Source organism: Beta vulgaris, chromosome 6, assembly GCF_026745355.1.
Source record: "Beta vulgaris subsp. vulgaris cultivar EL10 chromosome 6, EL10.2, whole genome shotgun sequence".
In the NCBI taxonomy this organism is placed as follows: Eukaryota; Viridiplantae; Streptophyta; class Magnoliopsida; order Caryophyllales; family Amaranthaceae; genus Beta; species Beta vulgaris.
Window position 1 is genome coordinate 39,834,682 of NC_079207.1, and position 14,029 is coordinate 39,848,710.

At 34.7% G+C, this 14,029-nt stretch overlaps 1 protein-coding gene across 1 annotated transcript; it reads right to left on the minus strand.

Moving 5' to 3' along the window:
- Positions 1 to 1,320: 1,320 nt before the first annotated feature.
- On the minus strand, positions 1,321 to 2,093 carry LOC125498657 (uncharacterized). The gene is made up of 2 exons (XM_057395755.1): positions 1,915 to 2,093; positions 1,321 to 1,870 (listed from the first exon to the last, which is right to left on the minus strand). Exons 1-2 carry the CDS (start codon positions 2,091 to 2,093, stop codon positions 1,321 to 1,323), a joined length of 729 nt encoding a protein of 242 aa, XP_057251738.1.
- Positions 2,094 to 14,029: the final 11,936 nt, after the last annotated feature.

Below are 14,029 nucleotides of genomic sequence, written 5' to 3' on the forward strand. Positions count from 1 at the left end.
ATTATTAAAATAATAATATTAATTTACTTCTTATATATTATTGTTATTATATAATCATCATCAAGTATTAATATATTAATACGAATAATATAAAATAATTATTATTAATTATCATTATTATCATTAATTATTATTATTAATAATAATAATTTATGATTATTAATATTATTTGTTCATAACTATAATTTCAATATATCCAAAATACTATTATTATTTATTATTATTACTTATCGTTATAATTATTATTTAATATTCATATTATTATTTTTTAAATATTATTTATATATTTATTACATTCAATTTAATTCAATTCAGTTCAGTTCAGTTCAGTTCAGCTCAATTCAGCTCAGCTCAGTTCAGTTCAGTTCAACTGTTTTATGCCGAAGAGAACAGACCCCTAGTGGTCCGCACTTGTTTTATTATCAACCCCCTAATCATCTCATTGTAAGAGTGTGTAAGATCGAATTTATGTAATACTCCCTTTTTCCAAAAAGATGTTTCAATACCTTGTTCTCCCGTCTGCCAATGTATGTTTTGTATCATTATTACTAGTTTTTGAATCCGTGCAAAAATGCACGGGAAGGGATTTGCTTAATACGACAAAATTTCCAATGAAATGAATATTAATAGACAACAAATTTTCTAATGAAACAATAAGTAAAAGTTATAATAACAAAAATTACAAAAATGTGTATGAAGTTATACATTTTGGAACACTTCCTTATAAACAACATTTGTAGTTGTTTTGCACATATTACTCTTTATCACAAATCAGAATTTTAAGTTCTTTTTTGCTCGTGACTCGGGAAATAGCGACATATAGCTGACCATGACTGAAAACAGGCCTTGGTGAATACAACCCGACATGCGACAATCTTGACTTTTGTTTATAGTTATGGCAAAACACACAGTTAAAGGAAATTGCCGTCTTTGAAATCCGATAGGAAATTTTGTTGAATTAGACGGTGTTAGTGTCATTCGTGGGACGAATACTTTGTCACCAACATTGCTCCCTGAAATGACGGTAGCTTCGATCACTCGATTGCCTAAATGCTTACTACCAGCCTGTGCCATTACACAATCCAGATTGATCAATATTACGAAGCAACATGATCGGCGCACCAACTTTTAACTTAATATTATGATTTGGCAGGCCCGAACACTTTATTGTGTTTAAGAATTCAGTAGAATATATATCATGAGCCCCTAAGTTCCCTTCATCTTTACTAATTGCATCACAACTCAAGTAAATTTTCTCATCACCTGGAATTGTGGACAACACATGATCATTTACCTTCTCAACTATTTCATTAGTTGGAGCTAGAATTGCTCTTTCTTGGAAGTATTTGGCTTCCCAAAGATGATCAGTGACTGAAGGGTATGTGCTGTTGATAATGATGATATGGGGTCATCTCCACCGTCTATAAGAATATCTTCACTGATTTCAATATCCACTTCTCCATCATTGGGCCCTCTAGCTCTGCCATCACCAACGCTCAGTATCCATTCTGAGAACTCCCTTATTTCATTAGCAGTCGACGAAGAAGAACATGATTGAAGTCTCATATTGCGTGTAAGCTTCAAAACCTTACATAAATCCCATAGAAACGAAGAGTTTAAGGTCGCAAATACTATGTCTTGCCTTGTACCCTTGGGTATAACAGGAAAAATTTGTCTTAAATCACCACCAAACACAACTTTACCTCCAAATGGTCGATGTAAATTATCTCGATCAACAGCTTGCATAATGTCCTTTAAACTCCTATCAAGTGCTTCAAAGCAATATTTATGCATCATTGGTGCTTCATTATCCCAAATAATTAGGTTTGTTCTCATGAGCAATGCAGCTAAGTCAGAACCAGGCCTAATACTACACACGTAGAGTTTTCACAAACATTCAGTGGAAGCCCGAACCTTGAATGGGCGGTTCGACCTTTTGGAAGAAGTAGGGCAGCACTTGATGCCACAGGCAAAACAATTTCACCCATCTTCCTAATTGCAGCACACAATGTCCTCCAAATGTATGTTTTACCCGTGCCTCCATATCCGTATACAAAAAAGACACCTCCTGATTGGCCATTAACAGAGTCCATTATTTCGTTGAAAACCATTAGTTGTTCTTCAGTTAGACATGGAAATAATTTATCATATTCCTGAATTAATGAGGGTATGTCATATGAAAGCTCATCCGCTATTAGCTTATTTTAACCTTCAAACACGACTAATTCATCGGGAAAAGGCATCTCACTGAATTTTCGAAGGCTACTACCATTACTTTGTAGTTTAGCTTCAATATCTACCAGTGCAAAAGCTTGAATTTATTCATCTGTTAGACTTAAATCTATAACACAATAGAGAAGATTTAATCTTAGCTTCCTTGATTGATGTCATCGTGATCCTTTTTCGTTGCACAATTATTAAACATGCAAGTAAGCGATAAAAATGTAATCACGCAAAGTATTGTAGCGTGTACCTTTGTTTTTATGAATACGACATTGTTTCTATAGAATGTCATCAGATAGTAGGTGCCATGTCTTTTCCCATATGTCTTCTGGTTTAGATAAGCTACCAGACATAAGTAACGTGCAAAATAGATTCCTTAGAAAATGCCCCATTTCTCTAAAGCTTGCCTCTGTTATGGCGTCTATGTATTCCTTGTCGTCATCAAGCAGCCCCCTTGCGTAGCATGCTTCTTTGAAGGTTGGATACACTAAACCATCAACGGTTCTTACATCCTCGTAACACGTCGGACCTTTGACAAAATTAAGGAGCGTTCTTAGATAGTATTTCTCACTTGAACCTGGAGTGACATGGTAGACCCTGCCAAGTGAGAACCCTTTCGACCTAGGTGCCTATTCTCGCGTAGGTTGTTTCCAAACAAATTTTGTGGGAAAGTCTACATAAGTCAACTGTCTTGCTTCTTCATACTTTTGGTTGCATTCCATCTAGGATAAAAACTTTATGCTATCAACATTAGGTCTTTCAAGTACATCTCCTGCATCCATCTGGTCAGTGTAGACGACAGTTTGCTCCCCAGGTAGATGGAAACTCAATCTCTCAACAGCAGGGGTTCGATGGTGAATAGGAAACCCATATATCCTCCACACTGCCTCACAAGCAGATATGTAATGGCAGTCGTAATACATTTTAATATCATCAATCTTTTGTGGATCATTACAGCTTTTTCTATTTTGATAAGCAGCGGCAGTTACTCTATCGTAACCCTTATTTATGTACTTGAACAAATACTTTATCGATCTGGATTGATTGCACCATTCAACTTATATGGCACGATATTTACGAAGCATGTGGATTATAGGAACAAAAACCTATTATCAAGATGCACTCGTTCTTCTCAACCGAGGTTCCGTTATCTCTTCTTCTATAAACTGGATATCCTTCCTCATCAACCTTTGTTTCGTCAATAAATCTTTTAGGAAAATGCTTTGTGCACTTATTTTGATCCATGCAAGGTGCATTAGTGTTGGAGGAACCACATGGACCATGTAGCATCATTTCTGTAACAGTCTCATACAAATCCGGATCCTCAATTGGATCTGGTAACTCAGCGATAATCTTGTCAATATCGCTTGCTGTGGATATTTTCAGAGGTGCAGGAAAAGAAGTATATGAGCATGGGAAGGCCACGCTTTTGAAATCAACTGTATAAACAACTGGAGAAAAAAGAAGATATGTATGCATCATTATTTGAACAACCTTATAAGTAGACCAACTGTTCTTTTAAGAGAATAATGTTTTGTAAAGTAGTATGAAATTCAATTAATTTAATAAAAATATATATTAAAGATGAACAAAAGGTATAAACATCAACCTCATTAGATCAGGTTTGATTTATACGTACCAGCTTTAACTCGGCCAAATATCTCATTCTCCTTTAGGTCTTTAACCAATTGGTCGAGTTTCATCTTAAAGATTCAACATATGATATCCGGTCTGTCCTTGGTCTAAGTCCCCTTTTTTGAACGAATCTGCTTATTTGTGGCCATTTACCATTACACGTAAAGGTTATGAACAAATCTGGGTAACCATACCATCTACAAATGGCCATTGCATCCTGATAGTTCTCTCTCATGTAACTATGTCCACCTGTGAATGAGGGTGGTATAACAACACGACTGCCATTGGAAGATCCCTCTGTATCCCCTCTTTTCACAACCCCTCTCAAATTCTTCACATTATCTGATCTTAAACTTTGTTGGTTATTCTTGAGAAAAGAGAACCTCTCTGCCTCAATCATAGTGTAACCGTCAACCAAAAATTGTTGATACAACCGACGATATAATAACAAAGTATCGGCTTCTAGTTCACGATCTTGCATTCTATATGCAAACCACTCGCGCATAGTAAGTCGTTCTCTTTTATTTGTAGAACTACTTGATGCGGTCTTATCTCTATGCATAACATCTACTCGATATCCATCTTCCCCATATGGAAAAATCAATGGATATTGTAACGGTAAATACGATGGGTGAAACTCAGATATCTGCCTTAATCTTCCATTTTTCCTTTGGACTACTATATCCCTCTTATCTGTTGTATCAATGTCTCCGACTATAAGCGCGGCCACTTCAGATGTTGTTGGAAGGTTATAAGTCCTTCTATCATAATCCCTTCTGCCCATTAGCTTAAGTTTTAAGTCTTTGCAGTTGTTTGATTCAAACTATCTCTAGCCATTCTAAAACTCTTGGCTAATGGGTTATGTTGATAAACCATATCCTTCAATTGTGCAACGACACGATCTTTAAATTTATTAGGTTCTTTTGAACTGACGCAATATAATATGTTCAAATGTTAGAATTGCTTTATTAAGAATGCGGATATATATAATACATTTCATACAAATGACATGTTCAAATATTTGCAGTAAATTAGCATAATACCTTGCCGCATTCTTTCTATTGCGAACCTCGTCCTCAGTGTCATATATATAGTTGAGAGAATTTAGGACGTGCTCCATCGTTCGGCACCAAACTGCCTATCAAGTGATGATTTTGACCTCCAATCTTGTATGTATATGGACCACGACCATGGGTATAGCTGGTGCAATTACTCTACCGCCCATAGAAGTGAACGAATACATCATATTATACCCTCTAATATTATCAAGGAAGTGCGTACTTCTACTATGTCGCTTCTTCAATAGATCTTCCAAAAGTTGTGGTGGACGCTTAAGTAAAGGTAATTTTACTTTTCCTTGCATGCAACACATCCCAAACTTTGGTCGTCCATTCTTATTCTGTTTGTTTACTCGTTCACTAAACCACATTTGTGTTCCACAAGACTCGCAAACACAGGTGGGATCTCCTAAATCTGAATAACCTTCTATAATAAAGAAAAAGCTAATCACTGTAATTAGTGTTTTATAAGAAAATGTTAACATGATAGTATAATATGTAAGTCTAGTAATGCACCATTGACTGCAATGTCATTACCATTACATTCATCTACAAAAAAGGATATATGATACGTATTCGTTATAGGATTTACGGTATTCTTATTAAAAAAATGAGTAAAAGAAACAACAATATAACAAAGAATATACTAAATTATTCTATGCCTTACTGCATGACTTATACTTGGATCAATTATTTCTGCTCGCGCAATAGAATTTGAATAATTGCCAACATGCATATCATTTCCTTCACTATCATGGTCATTTGTAGACAAACTATTTTTTTTAATGCATAAACACTAAAGTTTACTAATTGTATAACTTATGTACAAACTATTTATGGTGTTGTATTAGTTAATTAATATTTATTATAACATACCTGGAATGATTCTCTTTGAAACCAATTCAAGGACTTGCCTACTTCATATAACGCATGTCTTTGATCTAAATGAACTGCATAATCGCATAGGTTGTATAACTTCCGTTGACAGTGGACATGATGTAGACGCTATGTTAAGCGACAATAAGGTGATGTCAGTTGGTCACAACAAATTATATTTAGGATCATACTATGCCAAACTGAAATCAAATGAACTTGTCATATTTCTAAGGGTTAAATTTATTACCCGAACCTCTTTTGTCTTCAATAAGTTTTCGTTGATGCCTTGTTATCTTTGATGCATGTTGTTTATCTGACGCACATCATTTTTTAAAATATGATTAAATTGTTTATACAGTAATGTTGTTAGACAAATTAACAAACAATAAGTGAAAAATTTATTATAAACTAATCGATACTAATATTTGTTATAGCACTTAATGACGATTGAGTTATCATGTCCACATGATGTGTGATATCTCGTGAACTTGAACATGATACACTTTTCCCATATACTGCATTAAAATTAATGTTACATTACTATCTTGCAAGTAATACGTTTTAAAAGTAAAAGAAACTATATACATTCACCATTAGGAATCGGAGTTACGTAGGAATTAGTAGAAAAGTTTGTAAACATAGACAATAAGGGAGATTTAGAAGTTGAACAAACTGCTTATAATGCCGGGACAATAAACATGTTTGTTGCATATATAAAAACAAAAGGATAACATTATTGTCCAAATGGTTGGATAATATGTGTTAATTACTTAATTGTAATTGCGATGTATACCTGATGAAGATCCGATAAGAGGTAAGTTGATTGGCGTGGGTATATTATTTCGTGTTGTATAGACGTGAGGAACGCATAAATCTTGCACGCTTTTCTAACATAATAAACTTCCTCTTCTGTCTTGCATATTTTTGTTGAGCTTCTTTTGATAACAATTGATTGAGTGAATGTGTGGTAACTAAACACTAGTAGAATAAATGCTATTTGTTGCGGTGATATTGCTGCGGTTTTACCTATACGTAGCAATATTACACGCAAAAAGAAAAGAAAAATTGAAAATAACAATATTGCTGCGGTTCCCGCCCAAAACCGCAGCAATATTGTTCAACGGATACATTTTGAAAAAAATATGGGGCCTGGAGAGAGACTAATATTGCTGCGGTTTTGGGCGGGAAACCGCAGCAATATAATAAAAAATATTTATAAAATATATTGCTGCGGTTTCCCGCCCAAAACCGCAGCAATATTGTCTACTCTAAAAAAAAAAGGACGCGGCCCAATTAGGGTTATTTCTTCTTCCTTTACAACTCCTCCAGCCGTTTTTTCTAAACCTCCACTCTCTCTACTCTCTCTCCCCCTCTCTCTCTCTCCTAACTCTCTCCCTCTCTCTTCTTCGTCATTTTTTGTTCTTCGTTTTCGGTCGTCATATCTGGTTCATCATTTCTTCTTCGTTTTCTTTTGTTTTTCGTCATATCTGGTTCGCCATATCTGGTTCGTCATATCTGGTACAACTCCTCCAGCCGTTTATTTCTTCTTCGTCGTTCGTCACTTTTTGTTCTTCGTCGTCATATCTGGTTCGTTCGTTCTCTCTCTCTCCTCATATCTGGTTCTTCGTCATTTTTTTATATTCGTTTTATTTCGTTTTCGGTCGTCACATCTGGTGAGCCACAAGCCCTCCAGCCGTTGATTTCTTCGTCGTTTGTCAGGGGTTCGAGCCACGAAGAAAACGATGAAGAATGGAGGGGTTCGAGCCACGAAGAAAACGATGAAGAATTGAGGGGTTCGAGCAACGTTCGTTTTTGTTCGTTCTTCATATTTGTTCGTTCGAGCCACGATTTTTCAGATCTGATTTGGATTTTGGCTTGGTTGCTAAGATGATATATGTGTTCCTTATAATGTAGCTGGATGTGATTACTTTCTATTAGAAAGTCTTAATTTTTTTTGTGTAATTTTTATTTTCGTCAGATTTGTATTTTTTTCGTGTAATTTTTTTTGTAATTCGTTTTGTATTTTTATTTTGTTTAATTTTCTGGTAATTTCACCAGATCTAGATTTTTTTAGTTATTTCATATTCTTTCCTTTTGTCAATTTTGTTGTTGATTTTAAGATTCTGTGAATTAGGTGATAGTGGATGGATTAATTGCTTGATTTTAATTCAAATTTGATAGCAAAATGCAAAAAAAAAAAAAATTTTTTTTTGGTTACCAAGACCTATTGCTGCGGTTTTTGGGCCAAAACCGTAGCAATACTATTTTTAATATTGCTGCGGTTTGGTCTTTAAAACCGCAGCAATATTTCCTTATATTGCTGCGGTTTAAAACCGCAGCAATATTATTAATACCTATTGCTGCGCCCTTAATTGCTGCGCGCCCTATTTCGCAGCAATAGGGCACTTTTTAACCGCAGTAAGTAGCCTTTTTTCTACTAGTGAAATTAAGAAAACTTTTTCACGTTAATAGCATATAAATTTGTACATATGTTGATGTAGTTTTATATTCATATGATGGTACATAAAGATAGCTGTCAGAATGTAGGTCCAAAAAGTGCGTTTACGTTTTTTAAATGTAAAACAAATAAAATATATGTAGTGGAATAAAGTTCATGTTATAATTCTACTTATGAGCAGTGAGTTGTTCTTGCCAAAGTATAATAATAAGCAAATTAAAATAGGTAACTGGTTCATCTAACAATTTTTCTGACTATAATTATTAACAGCGAATTTTGATCTTTCACGTTTGCTCAATAAAAAAACATTAAATCATTGATATTGCTGAAAAGTTTAGTACAATAATATAAATTTAGCATGAATTAACAATTTGTTTAAATATGTATGAAACACTATTGAATGGACAATGTGAAATGTTTATTAATGTACATAAAATAGCGCTTATGAATGAAATAAAATTATAATGGTAAATGAGAAGGCCATTTCGTTTCTATATTTGCCTTAAATTTGGTAAACCCATGGTAATCATGTTAGTATAAAAAGATTTCGAAGCCCAGTATAAGTGTATCAATTACATAATTACCTTGTTATTAAGCCCATTATAAATTTGCATCTAAACATAACCCTAATTGATAAACTCTTTGTATACTACCTAAAAACTACCTAACCTAAAACATCAATAAAAACCGACTTCACTAAAACTTAAATTTGCATCTAAGCATTTGCTTTCTCTCTCTCACTAAATACGTTCCTCCTCTCTCTCTCTCTCTCTCTCTCTCTCTCTCTCTCTCTCTCTCTCTCACTAAATACGTTCCTCCTCTCTCTCTCTCTCTCTCTCTCTCTCTTTCTCTCTCTAGAACATTCATTATCTTCATCTTCTCTTCAAAATGGCAAGTTTCCATTGCCGCCTATATTTTCCAGATTTTTTACAAAGAGATACTGACAACAACAAAAAAAATTAGATTAACAAAAAAAACAGATGAAAATTGTTGCTTAAACATATATCGTGGAAAAAAGAGTGTTTATTAATAAGGTATCAGATTAAATATCAGAAAAGTGGAAACTAAAATTGGGGAATTGAATCTTAGGAAGGTTCTTTTGCATGCACAAAGGAGTTCTTTTGATGGCCATTGAAGAAGGAAGGTGAGGAAACGCACATTTCAAGTATTATAAGATCTACAGGTGTAGTTTTTTTATCGTTTTAATTTTGCTTTTTTACTAATTATTTCCTATATTATTTCATGAATATATCATTAATTGATCGATCTAAAATTTTCCCCGTTTAAAAAACGGTACGATAAAAAAATAATCGTATATCCTCAATTTTTTTCTTTCGTATTTAATTTGTATGGATCTGTATATTTCTCGCATGCATGTCACCAAAAATCTATTGTGATTAGAACTCATTCTTTGAAACTTTAAATCAATGTGTACAACTGTGTATATATATATAGACCAAGGATCTGGGGTTTTAACAGATAATACAGAGATAAAATAAAATCTTAAAATAAAACATTAAACAATTAAAACTAAGGCGGTTTAACCAGCCATTGCTTAAAATGAAAGACTTACAAATCGTCTTGATATGAAACTGAAAATACTAAAGAGAGTTACCCAAAATCTTGAACAAAGTATTGACAATTGGGAAATACCCAGAGTCAATAAAGACCAAATTTACAAAATGAGTAGATATAACATTTTTAAAACAGATTATATTATCAAAACCCAAGAACGTGATATACATTTAACAAAGCCTATTGATACTATAAAATTGTTTTCAGCTAAAACCTTGCAAAAACATGTTGAAAAGGGATATCGTTACATCCATATAGGATTGGTTCAAGTAGGTTTAAAACCTCTTACAAAAGAAGGATTGAATTCTTCAGTCCTTGTGGCTCTCAGAGATGGCCGATTCAAAGACTTTAATGATTCCTTATTAGGAACAATAGAGTCAAGCTTATGCATGGGTCCAGTCTCGTTCGATTGTTATCCAAATTTCAGTGTCTCTTTAAGTGATAAAAATATCTTATCCTCCTTGCTTTTGCAAATCAAAACTCATAATTACAAAATGTTCGATGGTTCTATACCAGTAGCTTTGATTTATAAAGTCCACTACAAAGCCATGATGTCTGCTTTTAATACTAAAAACATACAACATACAAGAAAGGAGAAACTCTCCTCCTCCAAACCGACCTTTCTAGGTCTAACATAAGAATCCCTAGACCAATACAATGGAATGACGTCAGTCTTCCTGATGATTGGTTCCTCGAGGGAGCAGCTGAACCTGAAGAGCAATCCCCAGCTCTTCCAGAACCTAACACCGATTTACAACAAGTTGTACAGTACTCTGATGGTAGTGTAAAACTTAGTTTTAACAGGAGTATTAGCTCCAGATATTCAGACCATTCCTCTGTTGAAAACCTTGGAAGGTCTTCTCATCTACCTTCTATAAACAACATGCATTACAAACGACAAATCAGTTGTCCTAGAAACAATTATCCAGAAAGGCCAAGGTATTCTACCTCAGATATACCTTCACCTTCCATCCAAAATGTTGAATATAGAACCCAAGTTCCACACCCCGTTTATGCTGAACGACAGTCTCCTCCAGACTCGCCATCGGCTTCGGTTATAACTGAGAACATTGCAAATGAGCTAAACGTCCTTGAAAAGAACTTTGAGGTCAATAAAAAATTAGTTCATGAAGATTTTTATGCCACACATAATCTCTCAAAGAGAACTGGTTTTTTGAACATTTCCTAGATATACGTGCACAAATACAAGAAAGTTACTACAACTTTTTAGTTCAACACAAAGCTCATATTTTATTTTTTGACTGGTTTGAACTCTATAGTTTTGACCAAACATTGTTTACCCTTTTAAATCCATAGAACCTGTAAACACCAGCAAAAGGACATCCGTCTGGGAGACTCCAGATGGCACTGTTCAAGCTGACCATCCTCCTTTGCGACAAATTACCTTCTCCATAGGAGAGCACAAGGTAGAGGCCTCACCTCTAAAGATACCTCAAGATGAAGATACCACAAACCTCAAAAATATTGTCCTACAAAACAACTTCACCAATATTACCCTTAACACGTTAGGAAAGCAACTTTCCAGAATTGAGAAACATAACCTTAAAACTGATACAAACTCGGTCTCAACCCCTGTAGATAAGATCCTCCGAAATCCGATTTTTAAACCATTTCAGATTTCGCAAAAGGCACAAAACGAGGTCATGACTTCAAAAACCGAATTTCTTCAAGCTATCAAAGACCAACTTAGCAGGGTGGAACCTTCTACCTCACGAGTTGTTGAGGAAGAAACAGTCCAGAATAACACTATCAGTGTCCTAAACTTAGGTGAAGACACCGATACCGAGACTACCTCCATCCATGACAAAACACCTGAAATAGCTAAGCTCTCTTGGCAAAATTCTGGTCCTCTTGATGTTATTCCTATAAGATCTAGTGAATTCCAGGTTGGAAGTCAGCCTAACACAATTGTTCAACCAAAATATAACGCATCTTCCATTTATGAATGGAACATAGATGGCATGAGTGAACACCAGATTTTAAACCTTTTACAACAGATGACCATGGCTTCAAATGCTTATAAAACCCAATCTGGTACGTCAGATAAAACGGTTGCAGAACTGTTAATTGCAGGCTTCTCTGGCCAGTTAAAGGGATGGTGGGATTTCTATCTCACCAAACAACAGCAACTGGATTTTAAATGCTATCCAAACAACAGAAGATGGGGTTCCCATTCTCAACCAGAATGGAGAACCAACCCAAGATTCTGTCTCGACCCTAATCTTTACCTTATCTCTACATTTCATTGGAGATTCCTCCCATCTAAGAGATAAAAAGCAGATCTTTTATCTAATCTTAGATGCAAAAAACTTAGTGATTTTCAATGGTATAAGAATACTTTTCTCACTAGGGTTATGCTTAGGGAAGATTCTAACCAACCCTTTTGGAAAGAAAAATTCCTAGCAGGACTCCCAACCATCCTAGGAGAAAAAGTCAGAAACAGAATCGGGAAGACTTTGGGGAACATATCATCCCTTATGATAGACTAACCTACGGTGAATTAGTTAGCCTAACCTCTAAACAAGGCCTTCAAATATGTCAGGATTTGAAGCTTCAAAAACATCTTAAGAAGGAGTTAAAAGAAACTAAAAAGGAGTTAGGATCCTTCTGCCAACAGTTTGATAACTCCTTCCCCCAAGCAAAAACTTGCAAAGGAAGTTGTAGTAAACCAACCACTTACCAAAAACCCTATAGAACCCGAAGGTTTTATAAAAAGACTGAGAAAATCTTCCATAAAAAACCCTTTGAGCAACGAAAATGAAGACCCATAAAAACACCAACAAACCACCCAAAACCTGACTTAAAAATATAACATGTTTCAAATGTGGTAAAAAGGGTCATACTGCCAGATATTGTAGAGTTTCTAACAAGATCCAAAATCTTGACCTAGATGATGAGACTCTAGGAAGAATTTCAGCTCTTCTAATAGAATCTTCTGATGAAGAGACTGAATCTTATAATTCTGCTGAGAGTCATGGACCTCAGATTGATGAAATTGATTCCTCATCTTCGGAAGAAGATGAACCTTATACCCTAAACGTTCTAACCAAAACAAACCTTATCCTAGATGTTATCCAGGATATTAGCAACCCCTGATTTACAAAAACAATACCTTGAGCCCTTCGTGAACCCTTGAGGAAAAACCTAAAAAAAAGATCTCAACCCCCCTCCCCAGCACTAACCATACAACCTCACCTCTATTTTAGAAAAGAGGTTCTAGAAAGAAGCCAGAAGAACATACAGGATCTCAAGCCGAAGTTAAAACCATTAAAGCTACATAAGAATCTTAAAATAAAACATTAAACAATTAAAACTAAGGCGGTTAACCACCATTGCTTAAAATGAAAGATTACAATTGGGATAACAATTGTCTTCTATGACTGCTTTGTGGAGTTTCCTGGCTAAATAACAATTGGGATAGAATGACCTTTTTCTATCTAAGAAAAAAAATGGTCTCGTCGTTTCAGCGAAAAAGATTTCCTTATTTCAAACAAAGATTAGATTCCTTGGTCACTTGTGTCTTGTGGAACTATTACCCCTATTGATAGATCTCTCCAATTCACCAGCAAATTTCCTGATAAAATCCTAGACAAAACACAGCTACAGAGATTTCTTGGTAGCTTAAATTATGTCTTAGACTTTTATCCAAATCTTTGTAGAATTGCCAAACCTCTCCATGATAGATTAAAGAAAAACCACCACTTGGTCTGATTCCATACTCAGGCTGTTAAACAAAAAAACCGTGTTTTAGAAATTCCATGCCTTAGTTTAGCAAACCCTAACCTATCTAAAATGTTGAAACAATGCCATGACAAATTACGGAGGTATCTTAAAACAAGTCGACATGAAAAGAATAATTATCAGTTTACCTCAGGGCACTGGAATGATACCCAAAAAATACTCTACTATAAAACAAAAATGTTGTCAATTTTCTTTGTATTACCAAATTCCAGTCTGATTTATTAAATAGAAAATTCCTCTTACGAGTTGATTGTCAACTGCTAAAGCTGTTTTAAAAAAGGATGTCCAAAACATTGCTGCAAAACACATTTTTGCCAGATGCAGTCTATTTTAAGCATTTTGAATTTGAGATTAGCATATAAAGGAGAAGAGAATTCATCCCTGACTTCTTAACCCTTGATTTCTTACAAGAAATGCCAAAAAAGACAAAAGATAAGGAGAA

Coding starts and splice junctions, on each gene's coding strand:
- LOC125498657 (XM_057395755.1), bottom strand. CDS start 2,093: ATGGACTCTGTTAATGGCCAATCAGGAGGTGTCTTTTTTGTATACGGA. Junction 1,871..1,914: donor GGTCGAACCGCCCATTCAAG/GTTCGGGCTTCC, acceptor CTACGTGTGTAG/TATTAGGCCTGGTTCTGACT.